The 22,495-nt window shown below is 36.8% G+C and overlaps 1 protein-coding gene across 1 annotated transcript; it reads left to right on the top strand.

The window, feature by feature from the left end:
* Positions 1 to 2,991: 2,991 nt before the first annotated feature.
* On the top strand, positions 2,992 to 21,307 carry wnt7aa (wingless-type MMTV integration site family, member 7Aa). Its single transcript, XM_088916449.1, has 4 exons — positions 2,992 to 3,347; positions 4,664 to 4,890; positions 12,010 to 12,281; positions 19,284 to 21,307. The coding sequence occupies exons 1-4, from the start codon at positions 3,277 to 3,279 to the stop codon at positions 19,761 to 19,763; spliced, it is 1,050 nt and encodes a 349-aa protein (XP_088772575.1). The 5' UTR covers positions 2,992 to 3,276; the 3' UTR covers positions 19,764 to 21,307.
* The last annotated feature ends 1,188 nt before the right edge of the window (positions 21,308 to 22,495 follow it).

The raw sequence follows: 22,495 nt of genomic DNA, 5'->3' as shown, positions 1-22,495 counted from the left end.
CCACAACACTGATAGGAGAACTGTCTCCACCTTCAGAGTAGTTATTCCACAGTCCAGGAGCCCCACAGATGTAAGAGCAGCCTATAAGAAGTATAATTGCTGACCTTTCATTTGACAGAGGTCTAATAAGGGAAATGTGACCCTTGGCTTCCCATTTCTTGTCAAGATTCCCAGGAGGAAAAGACATGTGCGGCACGAGTCTGACCTGGAGCTATAGCAGGGAACAGTTCTGCTGGAGTGAGGAAGGGCTGGGATTGGATTGGAAGATGAGTCATTGCAACACTAATTATCCATAGGAAGGACCTTGGCAGGTTGGATTAGCCAGTGATAACTGCCTTTTCAAGGTAATCCTGCAAACCTCCACCGGCACTCGACCACTGTACGGCGGGCCCATTTCATCACCACTAGGGAAAAAGAACAACTCTTGGGTTTTAAAAGTAATGGATTAACTGAGACAAATTCACATGAGATTTGTTTTGTTTAGAAATATACAGTATCACCAGTATTGCTTCAAACGTTCCCTGAAGCTCAAAATAACTGTAAATACAATGACATTACATTTTCCAAAAAAACCTCTGCTGCAAGCTCCCAAGTTTCCTTAAAGGTTACACATTTTCTATGTAATTCTTGCGCTAACCACTTTTTTCAGGATTGTTGTAGAATTTCAAAACTGACAGTGTAACCAGTGCGTTTAACACGAGAAGAGAACTTCGCGGTAAGTAGGACAGGAACTGAAACAAGTACTTAAGTTAACTGTTCTATATCGTCCAGCAGGTGGCGGGATTATAAAAGGTGTGAACATAAAAGGCAAACCGTTTCTGTTGGAAATGTTAAGACTGGCCACAGCACCTAAAATGACTTTCACAACCTTAAAAAAAAAAAATTGGAAACTTTTTGGAATACAAAGTGTTTCAAGAACAATCCTCATGTTATTTTTTGGACATTAAGAACCGTAAATATTAATTATGGATGTACATACACTTCATGAACTGACCAAATACAATAATTTTGACACGATATGACTGCCAGCGATCAATCCCTTTTCCAACAGTGGGCAAAAATCTCATTCAATTTAACTTATGAGAAAAGCAACAAAAAAAAAAATCCCCAGTAATAACAGAAAATGGTAAACACCGGAGTAGTACACATGATTGTTTTTTTTTAATTTTTAAGCACGTTGTAATTATTTTTAATTATTTAACTACAGTATGGAGCCCGTACTTGGCATAAACTCGGTTTTCTAATTTCTGAACAATTTAAACGCTGTAACAACTGGTAACGTCAAACAGAATGTACTGCAACATGAAGTATCATCCTTCTCATTTTGTTATTTTTAAAAATTATCATTTCTTTTCAAAGACAATGTAGCCTATATGTAGGGTATAAAGGCGCCTCTAATGTACAAATAGTCTAATCGACGTTCTGACGCTTCTCTTAATTCCAGGTGAGGAACAGTCATGATTCTCGTTACAGCTCGTAAGACCGGATCCACCTATGACTACTTAAAACTTTATACTTATTAAAAAATCGAATGATCTTATTATTAATAATCGTATTATTAATTTTATCAGTTTCACAACACTTGAAAGTATAACGGTTTTAAAAGAAGTAATTCCACCTTTGGAATTTGGAATTTTAAAGTAAAAAAACTATGCCAGGCTATGGAAACCAGAGTTACAGTAGATGCTAATTAGAAGTTTGTTCATAGGATCCTGACCTCTAGCGTGATGACATTTTGAATCCCATGTGTTTAAAAAGTTTTTAATATATACCATATATATATAATTGTAAAGATGTGACAAATTTAGTACAGAAGTTAAAAATATGCACGAAAGTCTGAAAAAATGTACAACAAAAGGGTTCACGTTTCATTTTATTGATTTAATATTTTATCAATTGGACTGGGTCGATGCAAGTAAATTTGCAACTAAAACTTTATCATCTGAATTTATATATACCGTACAGTATGTGTGTGTTTCCAACAGTGAAATGTTGGAGCATGTGGTCCTTTCGTTTCATACTTAAAGCGTTTTTAAAAGGAAATAATATTTGTGCAGTGAAGATGTTAAGAGGCCAATAGCCTTTTGTGTGTGGTCTTCAAATGGTCTAGCCTCCTTAATAAATCAGATAAGATCTGATTGTCAAAGAATGCAGAAGAAAAAAAAAAGCAGCGTTTGGTCAAGTGCTCTTCGCCGGGCTATTAAGATGGTGGCATTTAGCGGGTAGGAGCTGCTGGTCAAATAATTATTGGTGTGATAATTCCTGGATCCGAGCTCCAGCACCAGTGGAGTAAAATATGTGAAATTGAATTAAAAAGTCAAACAAGTGGTCGTGCACAAGAAAGGAGGAGCGACTGAGTAGGGGGGAAATGAGATAAAACCGGCTGTATATCGCACAGAGGTACAAGAAAAGTGCGTTGCTTCACGCCAGTATCTGTTTTAAGGAGGAACGTCTCCTTTGCCCAGCAAAGATTCTGATTTTGTCTCCTTTTTCTTTCGCGCGAGTCGCAGGTAGAAAGTCACAGCACAGACAAAATAATACAAAAATGACACACCGTAGTGAACGATCCCCCCAAAAGCAAAGAAACAGATTTCAAAGAAACAGACTATGACGTTTTTCGTTCGTTTTGTTCAATATTCTACTGGGTCAGTGAGTAGCTTTAGTCCGGGCTAACCATTTTCAATGAGGAGAAAATGAGCATAAACACATTTGGGTTGAATCTTCACTCCCAGACTTAATTCTGTTAAAAACGCTGTATTAGTTATCAATTGTAGTATTTTTTTTAACTGATGAATATTTTTAGGCAGTTGTGATCAACTATCCTAGTAACAGAATTTGAAGATGCCTGCGCTCTGTAACCTCTCGTTAATAAACAGATGAATGCACAATCTGGGATTATTTATGGCACTCCAGAGAAGGGCTCTATTTCTCTTCAGAACACGCCCTGATAGATGAGGTAGATATATAGAACCTGACTGACGAGCAGGAACTGTGTGTTTGAGATTACTCCGGCTATGCTAAAACACTTACATCTCTGAAACTACCTGTGACATGCATCCAAACACCAAATAAACGTCGAAAGGGATACGCACGGAGAAGTTACGGGATTCATCTGCAGTGATTTTACACTGGAATTTACAATTAGCACTGAGGTCTTGCGTTTTGTCTGCAAACTTGTCCTGGAGTTGGTCCGTCTGGGGGCAACACCACCAAGAACCCCCCCAGGAAAGGTTATTTTATTTTTGCAAACCTACCAAAGAGAAAGGGGGAAACACCATGAACAGGAAAACGCGACGCTGGATTTTCCATATTTTTCTTTGTCTTGGGATTGTGTATCTCAAAATAGGGTAAGTATCTTTCCTTCATCTCAGCGTGTTGGGACCTGATAATGCTGAAGTGCGCAAGGTTGTGCGAGAGGGAATTTTCTGCTGGGAAAAACAGAAAGGCTATGGTGGTTGGGAATATTATAACTGGTAAATTATTGTATTTAAAGAGTTGAAAGTGTTCACATAAAAGACAATAAAAAACGGAAAATGTCTTAAGTGAAAGTTGATTATTTTTTATTTTTGTGATACAGGGGATATACTGTATAAAATGCACTATGTGACTTCATAGGAACTTATTTTTTAATAAAAATGGATCAATTTATGGACAGCTATAGTACAACTATCATTTTTTTACTTACGTTTCTCCTCTAAAGTTTAATTTAGTTCATATTACCTATTATTGAATAACTGCAAACGTTTCGTTATAAACAAAAAGCAAAATAAGCGCTTGGAATGAATGAATTAAACATTTGCAGCGAATAGTTATGAGAATTCATATTGTAATTAGTGAATTGTAACAATGCGTAGCATTGCTGACAGAATTAGCAGATATTTCATTATTGACACAGAAACGTGATTTTAAATGACCGTTTCTTAGATGATCATTCCAAATTAATAGAATAAAAGAAATGACAAATTCTCGAAGCCATCAATTAGTTGTTTCTTGTATTTTTACTTTTTTCTTAGCAGATTTTAAAGTGTTCTGCATTTTACCCTTTTCTTAGCAAATCTTAAAGTTTTTGTAAGAAATCTGGGGATAGGTGCATGTATCACCATTACAGGCTGTGCAAAGGTAGTTTTACAACATACCTTCTTCAGGAAGTGCTGTCACGTTTGGGCAAAGATCTCAGATTTCTTTATCTGTGTTTTAATTCTAGAGAAAGTGATAGGGGAAGGCTGGTGTTTTCATGTCTCGGCATTAAGTCTCAACGGTCTATGCCTTGAAACGTCATTCTTCTATAACGCCACAGTGGAGCAGATCCGCAATACACAATCTAACCTTCGCCGCGCCGTGCTGTTGCATCTGATAGTTCGCGTTTGCCGAGATGATACTGCAATGTTAACATTGGTGGTTGAAAGTGGGAAACATTCAAACAAAAAGAATAAATCTCTGAAGCTGAAAAAAAGCCACTTTTTTTAAAAAAACACGTGTGTGAGCTAAGTACTCGGCACAAATATGTTGAATGACCAATTACCGAGTGAGCCAACTTATTTTTCAGTGTTTCAAGAAATCACCATCAGACCATTTGCACTAGCCTGCTGCCAGAAATGGCACAGGTTCACAGGTACATCGTTAAGTTCGTACTAGGTTTTCATTTTCCCTTTGTCCTTCCTAGGGGTTTCTCTTCAGTGGTGGCTTTGGGAGCAAGTATCATTTGTAACAAGATTCCAGGTTTGGCACCGAGACAGAGGACTATCTGTCAGAGCAGACCTGACGCCATCATAGTGATCGGAGAAGGAGCCCAGATGGGCATCAACGAATGTCAATTCCAGTTCAAAAACGGCCGCTGGAACTGCTCGGCGCTAGGAGAGCGAACTGTCTTTGGCAAAGAGTTGAAAGTGGGTATGTTACAAATCTATTCCTCCAAACCTGACACTCATGAGTCATGACACCATTCCTTCAAAAAAAAAACCCCACACACGTTAGGCAAGTGATAATAAATGTATACTTTCCGAGAACACGTAGATGTTAAGTTTCCAATCTGCATGATCGTTTTGTCAAATTTCTGCACGGAGTTCAGTCCTCGTTTTTAATGCACACACAGCCCAAATGACCTTACACCGTTTTTGTGGGGACTACAACAACTTTATTGTGCAAATGAATAGACATTTTAAAGTCAAAATATTAAATCCGATCAATTCACAAATGCAGTACTTCTATCTAAAGTATGATTCCTCTAAGTGGTAGTAGTGGACCTTTAATTATTATATGTACAAAATATTTTGCCCCATCTTAATAATAAATATTTTTCTTCGATTTAAGGGATGGATAAGGTAGCCAAGGCAACAGTGCACGTATTGTATCAATGTGATGAAAGAATACTAATAAGACCAACAAAACGAGAAAATTCTTTATCAATTTCCTCCTTTCTCCATCAGACGATATAAATCAGACGATCAAATGCTAAAGTCATGACGTCACTTTGAGTCAGTCACCTATGCTTAAAATGTGTGAAGCATAAAATGTACTGATGATTTCAAGATCTACTCTAACAACATGGTTAAAACAGACTTAATCTGGAAACCATTAACACACTGCTTTTAAATATACCACAAATAATGTTATTTTTATTTTTGTGATTTTGGTACCACATTGTTTTCTAATTTAATTGTTATATTGTCACTTCATTCAACAAAGGAGCAAGCTATTAAACTCATTAATTAAAAAAAATCACTTTCACAAAAAAGCATGTTCTCAATGCGCAAAATGGACAAACAAGTGAAAAAGTATCTTAAACAATAATTACAATAGTTTAAAAAAATCAATTAGTTATTGCTGTTGTACTTCAAATTTGTGTATTTTAATGGACAACATATCTTAAATATACATTGTTACCAAAATGAGGTTTCATTTGCCTAATAGATTTTGTATTTTGAAATTAAGAGAAAACAAGAGAGAATTTCTGCTATATTTGAATAGAGAACAGGTAACTAAACTGTGCTCAGTCTTATTCTTAAGACTTAATCTTAAACTAGGACCACAATTTACTACTTAGATTTTCAAAAGCCTTTTCTATAGTTCGATTATAAATTATAAATGAGTACAAAACTGCTAGAAGATTTTCTTGCTCTTTTCACAATATAAAATGGCCTCTGGTGTCAAAGATGGATTTTGCCTTCTGCTTAATTAATTGAAGAAAGACACTAGGAAATTGCAACACACACTTCTTCAGTGGCCTACATTTACTGAGGGAAACAGTTATCTTATCCCAACACCTTTAAACACCTAAACACTTTAGAAGCACAAAATCATCTGTCTGCTTCTACTTGTGTTGTGATTTTTGTAAAAACAAGTTTTTAATGTTCTCCTTCCTGAACATCTTTAATCTTTCTGGGGATTTCAGAATTGATATCTCAACTAATTAATACACGATCTACTGGGCAAGCACCACTCTGCTGGATTTATCATGAATAGATGTTATATGATGTGTTTTTTTTTTAAAAAGTGGAAAGTATGAAGCAAATTCTAAAGAAAGGAACACACAAAACATTGATTTTTTTACCGTAATGCTATCCTTTTTCCTGAGGCATATTTGAGTTTCTTTTGAGGTTCAGCAGTGGTGTTGAATCACAGACACATTGATGAATTGCTGTTTAGATGACATTTCTTGGATGATGTTTTCAAAGTCAATGGACACTTGGTGGTGAAAAAATACTGCAGGACTAGTGGCTATTGACCTTCAGAAGATGGCTAGAGGGAACTTCATTGCCCACACAACCCTATTATGCGAGAAAGAAAGAGTAGATCAAGTTTTAATATGTATCTTCTGCTTCTTTTGAAATATCGGAGAGCCCAAATTACTGAAAAGGATGAACAGTGAGACCTGGCACAATGCAACAGCTATGAAATGTTTAGTTTTTAAATTTCAGTTAAATTTAGTGTGGGTAAAAGCATCCTAGATTTCTGTAAATAAAGAGAAGCGGATTCTTAAGATGATACAGCACTCTTCGAGACATCAAATTCAGTTAGAACTCTTGTTGTGATTCTTAGTAATTGGGGCAAAAAAATGGGGTGATTATGGTGATTTGGGGGGAAAAATGGAGATTTCTCAATCAAGAATGTTAAGCACGCCCTCATTCAGATGGATTTTATGGATGGTTTAGCAGGACAGTACATTGCAATGAATTACTTAATTGAGTACAAATGTTATACATATTTGGCTTATTAGTGTGTAATACTAAAACATTTATTACAATTTGCAGCCTATGGTGTTTTGTGCATGAAAATGAGAAAACACTTCAATTACCTTGTCATTCTTGTCACAGGGCATGGAGAAACACAGAGATTGCTGTTTCATATTACCATTCATTTAATGACATTTGTGTCAGCTTCACTACAGATGCAGGTCATGCTGACATCTTTCAGAGCAGTTTTCTCCTGTTTAGCATATGATGACAAAAGGAGGGAGTGGGTGGTGTGTCACTGTTTAGGCTGTGACTGGGGAGTCTCTTGACACTGGTGAAGTCTTCTGAAGTTCTGTGCTGGAGTCTTTACATAAACACCAGCATAGAAGACCAGTGGTCCTATTGGTTATTTAATTTTCTATTACTATACACAGTGAAGTTGAAGAGAACTGGTTCATCTAGCTCTCCCAGGGCATGATTTGTGACCATGAATGGAAAGCTTGGGATCTTTACTGTGGTTTGTCTACAGCTCATGCTGGAGATGCTGTTGGAGCTTGAAGGCACACAAGCACTTACAGAGAGCTACTCTGCTACTGGTGGAATATATCCCTGGGTTAGGGAAACACCAATTGGTCCAACAATTAAAAAAAGCTTATAAAATGCTGATTTCTGAAAAGCATGTCTGCCATGTAAGGGAACCCTTGTAATTCAGTTTATTGGGCTTCTGTACTGTACCTGGTTTTATAAAGGGAGTAACCTTTTTGATTTAATTTCTGCCACCCTGTGTGTTCAAAAAACTTTTTTTCCTTTCAGCAGAAAAGCCTCAGGTCCCAACAAGCACACTGTCTTTGGTTTATAAATTAACCTTTTGCATTGCAGAGTTGGCAAGAGGAGGTTCTAAGCAGCCTAATTCTTTTAAGCTCCAGATTTTGATATTCCAGAAAGTGTCGAGACACTTATCATAACACAGAAGGTTTATAGCATTTTTTATCAGTAGTTTATGTTTTCAGTGTATCGTGGTTTAAATGAGGATACCGTTTGCATTCAATGGAACTAGAAATATGCAAGTTTTCCTAATATGAGGTTCTGCATTTTTCACCATTTTAAAGCAACCAGAGATCACGTCTATAGGCACACCTTGTTTTTTGGCCTTCTTCCCATTCAATCCATAAAAAACTGCATAATTGATGCTTAAAAATGGCATTTTTTTTAAATTGAAAGGGCACCAGTCCAAGATGTTTATCAAAAACAGGTTAGCACATACTTTGGCTCCAGGGGAAGTGGAGCAGTGACAAGGTTATCATTTTTGTTTTTGAACAGTTTATGAATAGTGAAGTTGTAGTTAGAAATATCACATTTCTAAGTATGTACCTTATGGTATATTAAAAAGTAATCTTTTAAAAATGTTGCAAGAAGGATAAGTGAAAATGTCTCTGTTTACATCACAATAAACTGGAATAATTAGGTTTTGTCATAAACAGTTAATCTTTTTTTGTTTTTTAACCATTCATATATATATACAGTACATATTACAGTATTTGAATATTTAAATCTCTGTTTAGCTCAGTGGGAAATACATTGCTTAAAGTTAGAAGAAAAGAATAAAGATTTTAGTCTAAAAATGAAAATAACTTGATAATCTTAACAGCAAGCTGAACACATCTGATACAGCACATAATCCTTCAGAGGAATCGTTTACCCTAAGTATGACTTTTTTTTTTAACTTTTAGGACAGTTTTAAAAAACAACAAAATGTCAGTTGTCAGTTGTATATTGATGCTTTCATTGTCTTGTTCTGGCACAACTTGGCATCCTCCCAGTCACTCACCCTGCTTGTGGTGGAGAGCTTGCTAACAGGTGCCATTTTTTATTGACTTTCAGCTAACAAGGGATACAGTAGGTAGTTCCCTCCTGGTGTGTGGCTGATCATCATATTCACAGGATTTTTAAACAGCAGTGTTAAGGAGTGCCCAAACAGAATGCTATAGACGGTGGTGCAAAGACCATTCCAAGTGCCCCAAGCTGTGAACCAATAGCATGCAAAGTGATTTTTAATGTTACATTTCTAGCTGTAGACCTTTAAGAGTTACACACAAAAGATTATTTAATGAAACCGTGAGACAAAAATAAGCTTTGCAGCAAAAGATGCAAGGGAATAAAGGAGTATAATACACATGTACAGATATATCTGGGTTCCTACAACTTATTGTGTTTAAAAGTTCACCTATTGTAACACAACTAATTAAAAAAAATAATTAACTATCTAAAACTTTTAAGGGGTGAACTATGTATTAACAACAGCACTTACAACAGGATCTCAATTTTTATCTCATCTGCAGGATAAGCTCTTGTCTTAAGGTACATACTGTGACTAAATGGCATAGACAGGGCTTGAATTTGGAGTCTTTGCGTTCTAAGTCCTTTTCCTTAAGCCTTTTGCTTCCTGGTTTCCTGTCTATTACTTTACTGCTGTCATTTGTAGGCCTACATATGAAAGAAAATGCATTAAGTACATATAAAAACATAGAGCACCATCTATAGTGTTTTTATGGAAAAAGCAATGGGAATTCAGTGAAATGCCCAGATTAAAATGGTTTCAATGAAGATACTAACAGTACCTGGAAATCACTGCTGCTGAATTGTGTGTTTAATATATCAGAGAATTTGTCAAACTTATCTCTGTATATTAATGATTAATTGGCAGTGCAAATAAGTGAACAAAAAATGCAGGATCCTGAGGAGTTCCTTCCTGAAGGGTGCACACAGCACTGGAGAGACCAAAAAGATCAATAAGGGTTTTCAGGCTAAGTGCAGTCTTATCCTTGACTCCTGGAGTGGTTGACTCCTGGGTGTAAGCCATCCAAATACATCAGCTGGGAAAAAAATGTTTTGGTTGGCCGTCCCAAACTCAGTAATAATTTTAAGGTGTAAAACATATCCACATTGGAAGGAATACACATTCAGAATGCCGAGTTTGCAGTGTGGTGCTTGAAACACCCTTATCTCTCGTAACACCCTGTCAGATATTTTTTGTTTTATAACACAGAAAGATAAGGTAAATCTGATATACGAAAGAAGTTACTTTCATTTGAATTGAAGCAACTTCACAGATGCAAGAACAAAATCTCAATACTGCATTTATGCAACGTTATAATAATGAGAGTTACTATCAATTAAATTCAAGTTTAAGAATAATGTATAAATGTGGTGGTTTTTCTTCCTATACATGGTGTCACAATTACACATTGCACTGTTTTTAAAGGCAAATTGCAAATGCAAATAGCATTAACACTCCAGTGTCTGAGTACAAAAAAACTCCACTTCAAGGATGGTGCATTATCCCCTTATGCCTACCAATGAGCAAGATGGAATGAATTATCCTTAAACTAGGGCTTTTATATATTTCTTATTTTTATGTTTTATCTCCAAATACTATCTGAAGCATTTTAAACAGTTATTAGGGCAATTGATTGTTGTGTGAACTAACTGAAAATTAGTTAACTGAAAGATACCACAGGTTTGAGTGATGAGCTAAAAAAAAAATCACAAGGAAGAGACTTAATGCTTAATTAGGGATCAGTGTCAAGGTTCCACCTTTGTTTGACAAATCACCGTGGGTTATATGAAACCTGATGCTTTTCAATTTACTCAGTAAGTCTACTTTCAGGCTTGCTCATTCTGGGACAGATTTGTTGTAAGTTACACCAGTTCCACAGTCAGGAAGAAATTCCTAAATTCTCCAGATCAGTTAGGTATGACACCAGGAGGGTAAGGGTTGAGGGTGGGCAGTGACAACTCTATACTGATAAAAAAGAGTCTGTTGTAATCCAGGCTTAAGCTGGAAAATGTGGGTCATCAGTCTTTTAACTAATAGCCCTGCCCCAAAGGGAAAAAGCAACCAGTGGACCAAAAATATACCTAAAACTTCTGAATCTCTGTTCATTTTTTACAAAAACAGGACAGGTAACAATACGACTCTTATGATCCTTGACACAGCATCTTTCAATGCATCTATCTGAATATTAACCTGATTTAAATTTAAAGCAATTCCCTCTTTTCATCATATCTGTGGATACAATCTCTGTCCCTGCTCTTCCCAGTGGACGGGTCGAAAGACTGGTGGCAAGTGATCACTGTACCTCGGAGTTTCAGCTCCTGTGTGTTTCTCACCTCTGAAGGGTGGTGTTCTTATGGGACGGAACCTGGGATGCAGGCCAAACTTAAGTCTAAACACATAACCCTGTCTTTTCCATTCTATTGTCTCTTGAGTAAACTTATCCTTATTGTGCTCATTCAATAGGATGACTTTTCCTTCCTTTTGTAGTAGCCGGTCTTTAAAGTGATTCACCTGCTTGCTGCTTTCTTATGAAATATGATTCGAGCACAATAGATGGAATGCTCTGATTTGTCAGTGTTTTATAGCCAGGGCTCATTTATGTATGCTTTATTTATAATCACAGTTGAGAGCCTTACCCTGTCTGGCCTCCATGAATTAAAAGAAAAAAATGAGACTTAATCACATTAATTCTTTATTAATTGCATATGAGAAGCCCATTTAACGTTATAGGCCATTATCAACAAAACCTCCAGCACGTCTTCATTATGGAGCTTGTGTTGCATATTACTCCCCTGAAAACAAATGTGAGTTGCCATTTACCCATGCTGAGCATGTGTGATAGATGTGGAAAACTTGGCACAGGGATTGCATTTTATTATTTCTGCTTGCTGTTTAAAGGAAAGCTATGTCAGGTATGTTAGGAGGGTAGACAATGTATGAAACATTGGAAAATGCTGTCAGCTACTAAGCAATTTTTTATTTTCTTCTTTTTTTTTTCAGGCAGTAAAGAGGCTGCCTTCACCTACGCCATCATCGCTGCTGGCATTGCCCACGCCATCACTGCGGCCTGCACCCAGGGCAACCTGAGCGACTGCGGCTGTGACAAAGAGAAGCAGGGCTTCTACAACCAGGAGGAGGGCTGGAAATGGGGGGGCTGCTCTGCCGACATCCGCTATGGTCTGGGGTTCTCCAAGGTGTTTGTGGACGCCAGGGAGATTAAACAGAACGCCAGAACGCTAATGAACCTGCATAACAACGAAGCGGGACGCAAGGTAAATATTCAGCACATCCAATGGGACAGAAAGTGTAGAGATCTGTGTTTCAGTGGTATTGCCAGTCACACGTGCAACTATAAAACCTTCTCAAAAAGGTTTGCGCCAAAGTGCAGTAGAAGAGGGCACTTTACATCTCATGCAGTGAAACTTCACATTTATAATCACTGTATATGCCTGTACCGTATATCACTATATAGGCTATGAAGCAAAAGAACAGAAGCAGGACGCATCTAGCTAGACACAACTGCTTAATATCAGAAAACAGTATGTCCATCGATGGAGGGGGTTAATAGATACAGGAATCAGCTAAGTAACCTTGGCATTGTGATTTATAATCCCTGTTCTTTAGCATGCTTTCCAGCTGATAAAATTTGCCAAGGATCTGGGCCTCTTATTAAGTTTAAGGGTATAACAGTCAGTTAGAGATTAAACAGGTTTTCTTTTATGAAATGAAAGGAAGCTTTCAGGAAGAGCTGCTGTAGAAGTAGCAGCTTTATGGATTGCCAGAGTTCAGGGCTGTGAAGAAGCCCATGACTGGTTATGGTTTTGGTGCTATAATTAAAAGCCCTGATGACCTTGAACCTCTGTGAGGAAAGTACTGATGATGCTGGAGTGTACTGTGCACCATGCAGTGGTGTGACCTTGTAATATGTTTCTATTATTAAATACAACTTGAAAAAAATGGAACTATAAGGCTTACAGAAAGACAGTTTTGCAGCAAAGCAAAAAGACTCAATTATCCTTGCATGTACAGTAGCATTGGTAAAAGCATTATAAGGTCTATATCTTAAAAACTAGTCAATTTGCACAAAGCCATACTTATAATAATTATATGTCTAAGACTCATTAAAAAAGTCCATTGTTGAGTGAAGTGAGTCAGTGACATAAAACCCTTGAAAATTTGGCTTTGAGGTGTTGATGGTTCTCAGTTCTCCCACTTATAGTAAACTGCCAGACCTTTATCTGCTGGTATGTAGATTTTGGCAGCATTCAGAGATTCATGACTGTTAAAGCCCAGAGACTCCGGTAGATTTACCTGGCCGATGCTGGTGAGGATTAAAATGTAAAAGGGTACAGCAAAGTCTTTTATAGAGCCAAGTAAAATCTCAAATCGTGATAAGTGAGGCTTGGAAGTGTAAATAAGATGGAGAAAGCAGACAGCAGAGTAAATAAAATTAACTCTTTCCCATTTTGTGTCTGCTTAGAATGATCTTGAACAGCCAATTCTAGGTTATTTTTTCAAACCTGTTACTTTGACTGGAAAAAAATAATTGTACTTCCCTTAACTGGGTAAAAATTGTGCTTTTTTGTTTGGTAATACATTAATGGTGGTTTCCAGTATGGCAGCGTGTCTTGACAACTGATCTGTCTTTGATTTTGTACCAAGGATTTTTTAAAAACTTGTATATATATACATATATATATATATATTGTATATATATATACTATATGCAAAAAGAACTGTGTTTTAAGCATGGAATATGAAGTTAGTGAAATAGTAACATACTTGGACTGAATGACTGAAGGTGAGGTTCTTTTTACAACTTGGAAAATTGTGCAAAGTTGTTAATAAGTATATGAGGTGCTACTTTTGTTGCATTCACAGATCAATGACACTTTGTGCAAGGTCTTTGCTGTATCTAATTCAATGTCCTGAATAAATATGTATTAATGCTACAGGAATGCTGTAGCACTTTCACAAGAAGACACAGAAGAGGTGAAAGGTACTACCTTTCCTGGATTATACCTGTATTCCCCTTAGTATGCGGGGTCTGTGACACAGTCTATGCCTCTGATGGGGGTATTACTTCAATAACAGAGGGGAAAAAAAGCTTTTCTGCGAATGGGACCCCGACCAAGATTAAGCCCTGCAATGCATTTCAAGCCGCTGAAAATTGCTTTTAGTCTCCAGAAAGTCTAGGTACTCAAACGACAACGGGGGGAAAAAAAGAGAATAATTAAAAAGTGGGTGAGGCTTCTCTGATACTATAGGATTCCTACCCAGTGAATTGAAAAGAAACATCTAAGCTGGTGGCATTATCACTGTGATCCACAGAGGGCTGCTTCAGACATCTACTGTAGTATCACCTATCATAGAAAAAATCCACTTGGACTTTTAGTAAGAATTTTGTGCTGGTCATTATGTGCAACTAAATGCATGCTCCTTTATCTAGACAGGTAAATTGCTTCTCAATGTACAAACTGTTCAGCGGCTCATCCTTTCTGTATTTCTTTCTTGCAGAAAGGGGCCTCTTTATTGAATAGTTCTTATTTATGCTAATCAAATTAATGGCAGTGTGCTGGAATTCATTTTATTCACCCAGATCTAATACAGGAAGACAAAGGCTGTCAGTAGTTTTTAGTCACAGTATAGCTGATCTGATTGTGATAGTGATTGTGATTGATAGTGATTGTGGGGGCCAGTTCTAAATGCCCTGAATAGGTTTTCTTTTGTGAATTATAAAATGAACAAAAAACAATGTAGAAATGTGCAACTAACATGTAAAAAATATTTGAAAAAAGCTAAAAGGTAACAGTGCTTAAGTAAAAATATATAACATTTCACCCCAAAGAAACTGCATATGTGTTTAAATCAAGTAGGACAGAGTCTTTTGTATTTACAATTCTTTAGTAGCAGTTACTGAATGCAACCTAGTGAATCTATACTTCACAGTGTCAAGCAATACAATAATGGACTGCTGTGCCAATTTCTTGTGCTCAGTCTCCAGCTGGTTTTGAAGTGGCTCTTAGTGAAGTTTTCAGTGTGAAACACCTTGGTGTATTTTATCGCTGCTGATAAAACATTTTTTTTAATTTTACTTTCAAAATAGGAAATGGTCAACATTTGGAATCTAGTCTAGTTCTGTGATCTAGCATTTGGAAGAGATGTTTACATTTAGCTGGGGTAGACAGCATGTCAGTAAACTTTAATGCTGATTTTGTGCCTACCACACAAGGCATGTGAATTGCTACTCAAGTCTCAAAATGTCCAGCAAACATTTAACCTTAGCAATTAACAGTTCTTTCATTTTACTTTACAAATGGACGAAAGTCAATGTTCTTGTAATGGATGTCAAACATAACCACTTTTCTGACCTTTGTTTTGCACAGTATGCAATCAAGGTGGCGTTCTCAAAATTGATTTTTAGTTTCACTGAATACGTGATCATAAATATAACATTTAAATACCTTGAACCACAAGTGCTGATACCTTTATAACCTTTCTAAACATAATTTCAATTATTACCCTTTACAGCACAAAGAAAGGACTGTTTTAATGGTGTTTAGTTACTTAATTAGCATCTTTGGCATCATGTCCACAAACCTGCTGTTGTCTTTTTTCTGCCCAAAAGACTAAGCCTTGAAAGAAAAACACAGAAACCTTGTTCTGAAAATGTAATGCTCACTCCAAAGCCAAGCTACTTAAACCAAGGACATCAAAGATGAAAAAGGAAGAGTTAAGACTGTTTAATATCTTATGTAATATCTCTCTGCAGACAAGCTCTATTGCATGGTGAAAGATGTGGATAATCTAAACTACTCATGGAAAGCTGAAACGTGATGCCCTTTCTTTATCTGTGTACAGTGTACACAGGGCTATTGTTTTTAGGCACTCTGTGAATGTCTTTCTCACTCTGTTTATTTCAGATCTATTATGTCTGTTTTGCTAGGCTCCCAGTCTTTGCATAGCAAAGAATGTCTGTCCTTATTTTTTACACACTTGATTGATGCTTGCACTACCTCATGGCTGGAGATCTGCATTACATTGTTCATCGTGGTAGAAACAAACCCCAAAAAAGTGGCCAGGAGGTGGCTACAGGGTGGCAGAAAGTTTGCATGTGCTTAATATTTATGTGTGCGTAATCTTTGTGTTTCTGTTTTCATTTACAACCCTCTCTTTCCTTTGTGGTTTAAAGCGTGAAGCAAGCAAAACCATAACCTGGCACATTGAGTTTAGGAACTTTTGCATTCTTCACTTGGAATGTTTAAAAACCTTTGTCTCAACCTGTAAAACTATTTCAAAAATAAGCTGGAATACTTAGCTTGTAGACACATATTCCACAGGCCAAGGAATCTGCACGATGTGCTTTTACTAACCTATGTGTCTCCCTGGTGTAAAAAAGTTTAATTGAACACTGCTATCTGATGAAGCTATCCTAAAACCGTCGCATAAGATTGATTATTTCCCCATAAATTGATGCCTTTCCTGGCTATTTCTCTTTCACTTAGCGCTAAACATCTTTTTAATGGTCTGTTCATGATCCAGACCCCCAAAAAATGGAATTCTGAATGAGAGGGTTTGTGTACAGAACAGGAGAGTGGGAGGACTGGGAAGCTGGGTAGAGACCGTTTGTTTCTTAATACTTATCACCGGTTACAGAAGACATTTCCAGACACTTGAGTGTTCATAGAGGAAACTGTTGATAATATATCCTTGTGCTGACTACAGATCTTTTATCAGTTAATTACTTGTTTTCAAATATTCCATTTTGTAATACTCTGCGCTGTGTGGTACAGTGCTTTGACAGAGTGGCCTCTTTCAAATCTAAACACTTTTGGTAATCATTTAAAGTAATATTTTTTTTAAAACTGAAGACTCCTGCTACAGTTACTTTATTTCTCCCTTATTGTCAATATTAAGGAATTAGTGTATATCTGCACTGTCAGCTCTTTCTGGCAGTGTCTTGTTATTTTCTGTATGACTGCCTGCTGTTGCATCTCCTCAGAATACTTATTTTACTTAAGCAATGATTCCATTAACTGAAAGGACTTAACCATGCCAATTATCAGAAGGTGCACAAGGCAAACTGGAGACACACTAAGGAAACAATTAACAAAGCCAGATCGCTAGGATATATCCAGGTGTAAATCCAGCCAGCGAGAGATGACATCATGCTCTTGCATGCTTTTGCACATGTTCTGGTCCTGTTCAAAGACTGACTCTTTTTTGGTCCTCCAGATTTTTAACATTTTCTCTCATTTGTAATATACTTATTGACTCAAGTCTTATCATGTGTCTGTTCGAAATAAATGGAAACGATTTTCTATATGGGTTACAGGGCTTAATTCCAGAAATTAATTTTGGTTTGGTGATCCCTGCTGCTCTGCTTAGCCAAAGCAGAAGCCCCCTCTCTCTACTGTCTGAGCAAGACCCCTCTTTTCTTTTCGTGTCTATTCCCATTTTAATTACATTTTTTCAGGGTCTTGTAGTTCACTATACAGAATACAGAACAGAGGGAATGAAGGGTTTATTTTCACCCAACCAGCTAAAGAAAAACTCTTTGTGGTTTGTGCGGCACTAATTCATTTACATCATACTCAGATATTTTGCTGGTATTGGTATAGTTATTATGACATCTTAAATTATAACCTAACAATATCAACTGAGAATCATACAGTAGACTATCTTGTTGGGAGTATAATATTGAATATAACATTAAAGACTTCTGTGAGAAATTGTAAAAACTGTTTTTTTTTAGTTAGATTTTCATCTTTCTCCCTTTGAATTGTCAACTCTGTCTAAACACATATGTGACTTTTCAAACCTCTGCTATGTTAGGGCTAGATTTCTCTAATTAGAACCAAGTCTTTTTTAAATCTATAATAGTTTCTTATTAATTAAAGATTGATCATACTTCTCTTTTTCTATTCCTCCTGTCAATCTGGAATGCCTGATATTTTAGTTATTAACTACATGTGAGGAAGCAGAACTCAGTATTGATGTCTACACCCTCTCCTCATTTGTTAATAATTCAGACACCATTCCCACTAGTGACTTTAGAGCTCAGCAGCCAGTGATCTCTGCTGAAGGAGTGTACAGAGATGATGCTTGGTGTCTAAGGGAAGTTCACCCCAACTGACTTTGATTTCTAACCATGACCACTCTTAGGTCACTGCTGAACTCTGTCTTTGACTCTCCAGCCAGACCTGAAACCCAAAACAACCCATGTGAATCCATGGGGGTTTGTGGGTCACAACATGACAGCCCCTGTACTTTACATTTCTAACCCTTTAAAATGCTTGGATTTATAACATCCACTCCTTAAAAGCACCTAACTTTTTCACTTAAGGAGCGACAAGAGGGAGGGTGTTGGTCAGAGAAAGTTGTTAAAGTAATAAAAAGTACATAATAATAATAATAATAATTGCTTACACTTATATACTGTAGCACTTTTCTGGACACTCCACTCAAAGCGCTTTACAGGTAATGGGGACTCCCCTCCAGCACCACCAATGTACAGCCCCACCTGGATGATGCGACGGCAGCCATAGTGTGCCGGGACGCTCACCACACACCAGCTCTCAGTGGGGAGGAGAGCAGAGTAATGAAGCCAATTCATAACTGGATGCTACTGAAGCTAGTCACTCTCAGATTTTGCATAAGAATTTTTAGTCATGCTTCCTTTAGATGAGGCCTTAAGTCATCAGCATCACACATTCATAGAGACAATGTATGTTGCCATGACAGCATTCATAATTGTTTACGGCTATTGTTCCAAGAAACATAACAGTTACATAAGTATTCATAATAATCTGTGATATTTGTCACACAGAAGGTCAAAGCATAGGAGGGTTGTGGTGTGTCCTGCAAATAGGGTTGTTGAGGGTTAGGGTCACATCATCACAGGAAGAGTACCAGGGGAAAATGCTGAAAAAAATGCTAATTAATTTTGAAATATCTTTTTTTAGACACTAAAAGTCAACTATTTAGCTGGGTGTTTGTAACTAATTAAAACTAAAAATATGTACTTTAACAATCTTTCTGTGGTAAATAACCAAGTAAACTGTTAACTTGAATCAAGTGCTTTTAGCCCGTGAAAATCAATCTGTTTATCAATGCTGCTAAATTCGAAAACCAATAGCTCTCAGATACTTCTTACTAATACACTCATTCAGCGAATATGATTCTGTTCTTTTTTTTCTCATTTTAAACCTGTGACATACTGTTCCTTAACAGAAACACCCAATTCATTTTCTTTCTTTGCTGTCTTTTTTTAGATCCTTGAAAAGAACATGCGATTGGAATGCAAGTGTCACGGAGTTTCTGGGTCCTGCACGACGAAAACGTGCTGGACAACCCTTCCCAAGTTCCGCGAGCTGGGATACATCCTCAAGGAAAAGTACAACCAAGCAGTCCATGTGGAGCCAGTGAGAGCCAGCAGGAACAAGCGGCCCACTTTCCTGAAAATAAAAAAGCCGCTCTCCTACCGCAAGCCCATGGATACAGACTTGGTTTACATTGATAAATCACCAAACTACTGTGAGGAGGACCCAGTGACAGGCAGTGTGGGAACTCAAGGCCGAATATGTAACAAAACAGCACTGCAGGGCAATGCCTGTGATCTTATGTGCTGTGGACGAGGCTATAACACACACCAGTACTCAAGAGTGTGGCAGTGCAACTGTAAGTTCCTGTGGTGCTGCTATGTCAAATGCAACACTTGCAGTGAAAGAACAGAGGTGTACACCTGTAAATGAACTATTTATATGATACACATACACACACATCGCTATATGTGTGCACACGAGAATTATTTTTCTCGGAAAAAAAAGAAATTACACTTCATTTGCACATGATTCCTACCAGCGGCTAAGTGTTCCTTTCGATCTGGATGGAGAAGCAACTGGGAATGCCTGCAGTACTGCCCGGTCTGTGCAGGGCTGTATAAAGAAAAATGACACTAAGAAACACAAAAGGGAAAAAAGCCGTGATCCCGAAGACAGAATATATTCTCCCACTTATTCAGAGCAACAAGGGCTTCTAACATCAACCAGGAGAAGGGCAATGTTCTCCTGTTAGAATTTAAAAGACCTGATGGTAGAGGTTTGCCTAGTGGGAGACAAACCTTTGATGGGAACAGACAGACAGGGTCAGCATTGTCCTTTGCATGCTTTCAGTGTGGATTATGCAGATGGAGGTTTCTGCAATCATGAAAGTCTTCTATTCTGTTTGGCGGTTTGGATCACCACTGGATTGCCTGCTATAAGTTCTCTTCTCCCACACACCGGATCATTGTTCTGAAACCTGTGTACCACTATTCATTACCTAGATTTGGAGGAATTGTGCTGAGGACTTTGGGGACATTTTGCCATAATATAAAATGAAACAGTAATTGCAATATTTAACAGTTTATTTAGATTAAAAAAACTAATATTAATTTATTTAATAAACTACTGATTTTGTATGGGACTGTTCTACATGGAAAGTAAATAATAGGATTTCCTTGTGGAGGATTTGCTATTTTTGTTTGTAGATGCAGAAAAAAACACAAGCAAGAAACACTGGAGCTGTAAATAACAGGACTTCATATGATACCACTGATATACTTTGCGGAGAAGCATATTGTATTGTTTCCTGCAAAGCCAAGCTGAAAATAGATTTTTTTTTGTGATATTTTTGTTTCCCTGCTGTTTGCTGCTAGTTGTCTGGAACATCAAACTGCCTCTTATTTCTGTTTTATAAGCCACTATACTGACTTTGGTAATTGATAGAAGTTACCCATTGTCTAGTTTTTCAAGTAAAACTATAAACAACGTTGATACTCCAGACAAATTTCCTTCATGTGGAAAAATTAACCATGGTCAAGAGAATATATTTTGTAAGAGACTATTTTTATATGAATATTTTATTTATACTATTTCTGCTTGTATAACTCCATATCCCTTTACTTTTTCCCCTGCAAATGGACATAAAAGCTATAATTGTCAGCTGTGTTTTTTTTAACAAAATAATATAGCTGATTAGTTGATTATATCAGAAGAAGGGACTCTTCAGTTAAATGTAACAGATTTTGTCAGAATGCACAACAAATGTTCCTCACATTAGCTGCTTCTGAATGTGCATGCAAACTGGCTCGCTTATTGCATTTCAGACAAAAACAGGGTATGTAACAGTGTGGTTATATGGCTTCAATTCCTGATTGGTATTAACTGGTTATTCATTTATCCCATTCAGAGAAAGAAAGAAAAAAAACTGGAACAGCTTCCTGGGTTCACCACTCATTAAACTGTGCCGTTATGACTAGCAAATGTGCTGTGTGTGCTGTGAGGTAAATCTTCACATTGTGGTGCTGTCAAATTTAATTTTGTCATTGTCATAGGGTAGGCTCTGACTGTCAAAACTAACATGACATCTATTGTCCAATTCTCCCAAATGAGATATGAGAATGATTGAGGCTGACCAAACAACAATGAGCACTGATCTGTCTTTTATTTTATAAAGAATATTTGGAAGTAGATAATGTTTCTTTTGAATTTTAAAAGGGGGACACCTTATTTATAATCCACATCAGAGAAGCCATGAATTCAACTGACCATTTACCGCTGAGTGCAATTTTGTCACACTCTTGCCTTCTCGAAGTCTGAGTGTCATTGATCTTCAGTTTAAAACCAATCAGCTCAAGAGTTCAAAAACAATGATATTACTTTGTAATTTGTTCGTGTTTGGGGCTTTATTTAAAAAATGGGATTTAGCATGATTTAATTATCCATGTGATGAAAATGTTGACATTTGTCGCCCCAGTAGTTAAAATTTGTCTACTTTCAGAGGGAATCATAAGTACACAAATCAGATCAAAGATTAAAGATCAGTGAATTTTCTCTTGAATTTGTCATGACTTTCAGTTTTATATTTAAAAAAAAACAGTGGTTAGCTTTATCTAATTATTCATGTGCTGAAGATGGTCCTCTCAGCAGTTAAAAATTAAATAATTACGTATTTTCAGAGGAAATCATAAGAATGTAAACATAAATTTAAAGGGATTTTTAAAACAGATTCAACAGCTGTCTGCACACTAAATTAACACAACAGCAGGACTTCCAGTGATATTAATTTAAATACATTTTAGGAAACAGATGGAAGTTTGGATTTTTTTTTTGTAATTTCTACCACTTGGTGTTTGTTTTACCAAATGGTCTTTTTCAAACTTTTATGTTACAGACTTGGATAAATCGAGATCGAGTCGGTGATGATACTTATAAAGACACACTTTCCATTTCTAAATATTTGCTGTAGGAAAGGAGACCTCCTGTATGTTTTTAAATAGCTTCCAAATTCCTCTAAAATGGAAAACAATTAATATAGACCACTTATAGGTATACAGCTAATACCACACAAATAAAATGTACAAAAAGGGAATTCTAAACGCTTATCACCAGAAAGAACAAAACGCTACAATTCTAAGGTTATATAATAGGAAAACCGTTAGTGT

Source organism: Atractosteus spatula, chromosome 5 (genome assembly GCF_055471065.1).
Source record: "Atractosteus spatula isolate fAtrSpa1 chromosome 5, fAtrSpa1.hap1, whole genome shotgun sequence".
NCBI lineage: Eukaryota > Metazoa > Chordata > Actinopteri > Semionotiformes > Lepisosteidae > Atractosteus > Atractosteus spatula.
The sequence above is the reverse complement of the archived record's forward strand: the minus strand, read 5'-3'. Positions and strand labels throughout refer to the sequence as shown.

Bases quoted from the DNA above. Each gene is read 5' to 3' on its own strand.
- wnt7aa (XM_088916449.1), top strand. From the start codon at position 3,277: ATGAACAGGAAAACGCGACGCTGGATTTTCCATATTTTTCTTTGTCTT. The intron at 3,348-4,663 runs GTAAGTATCTTT...TGTCCTTCCTAG, and splicing joins ATTGTGTATCTCAAAATAGG to GGGTTTCTCTTCAGTGGTGG. The intron at 4,891-12,009 runs GTATGTTACAAA...TTTTTTTTTCAG, and splicing joins TGGCAAAGAGTTGAAAGTGG to GCAGTAAAGAGGCTGCCTTC.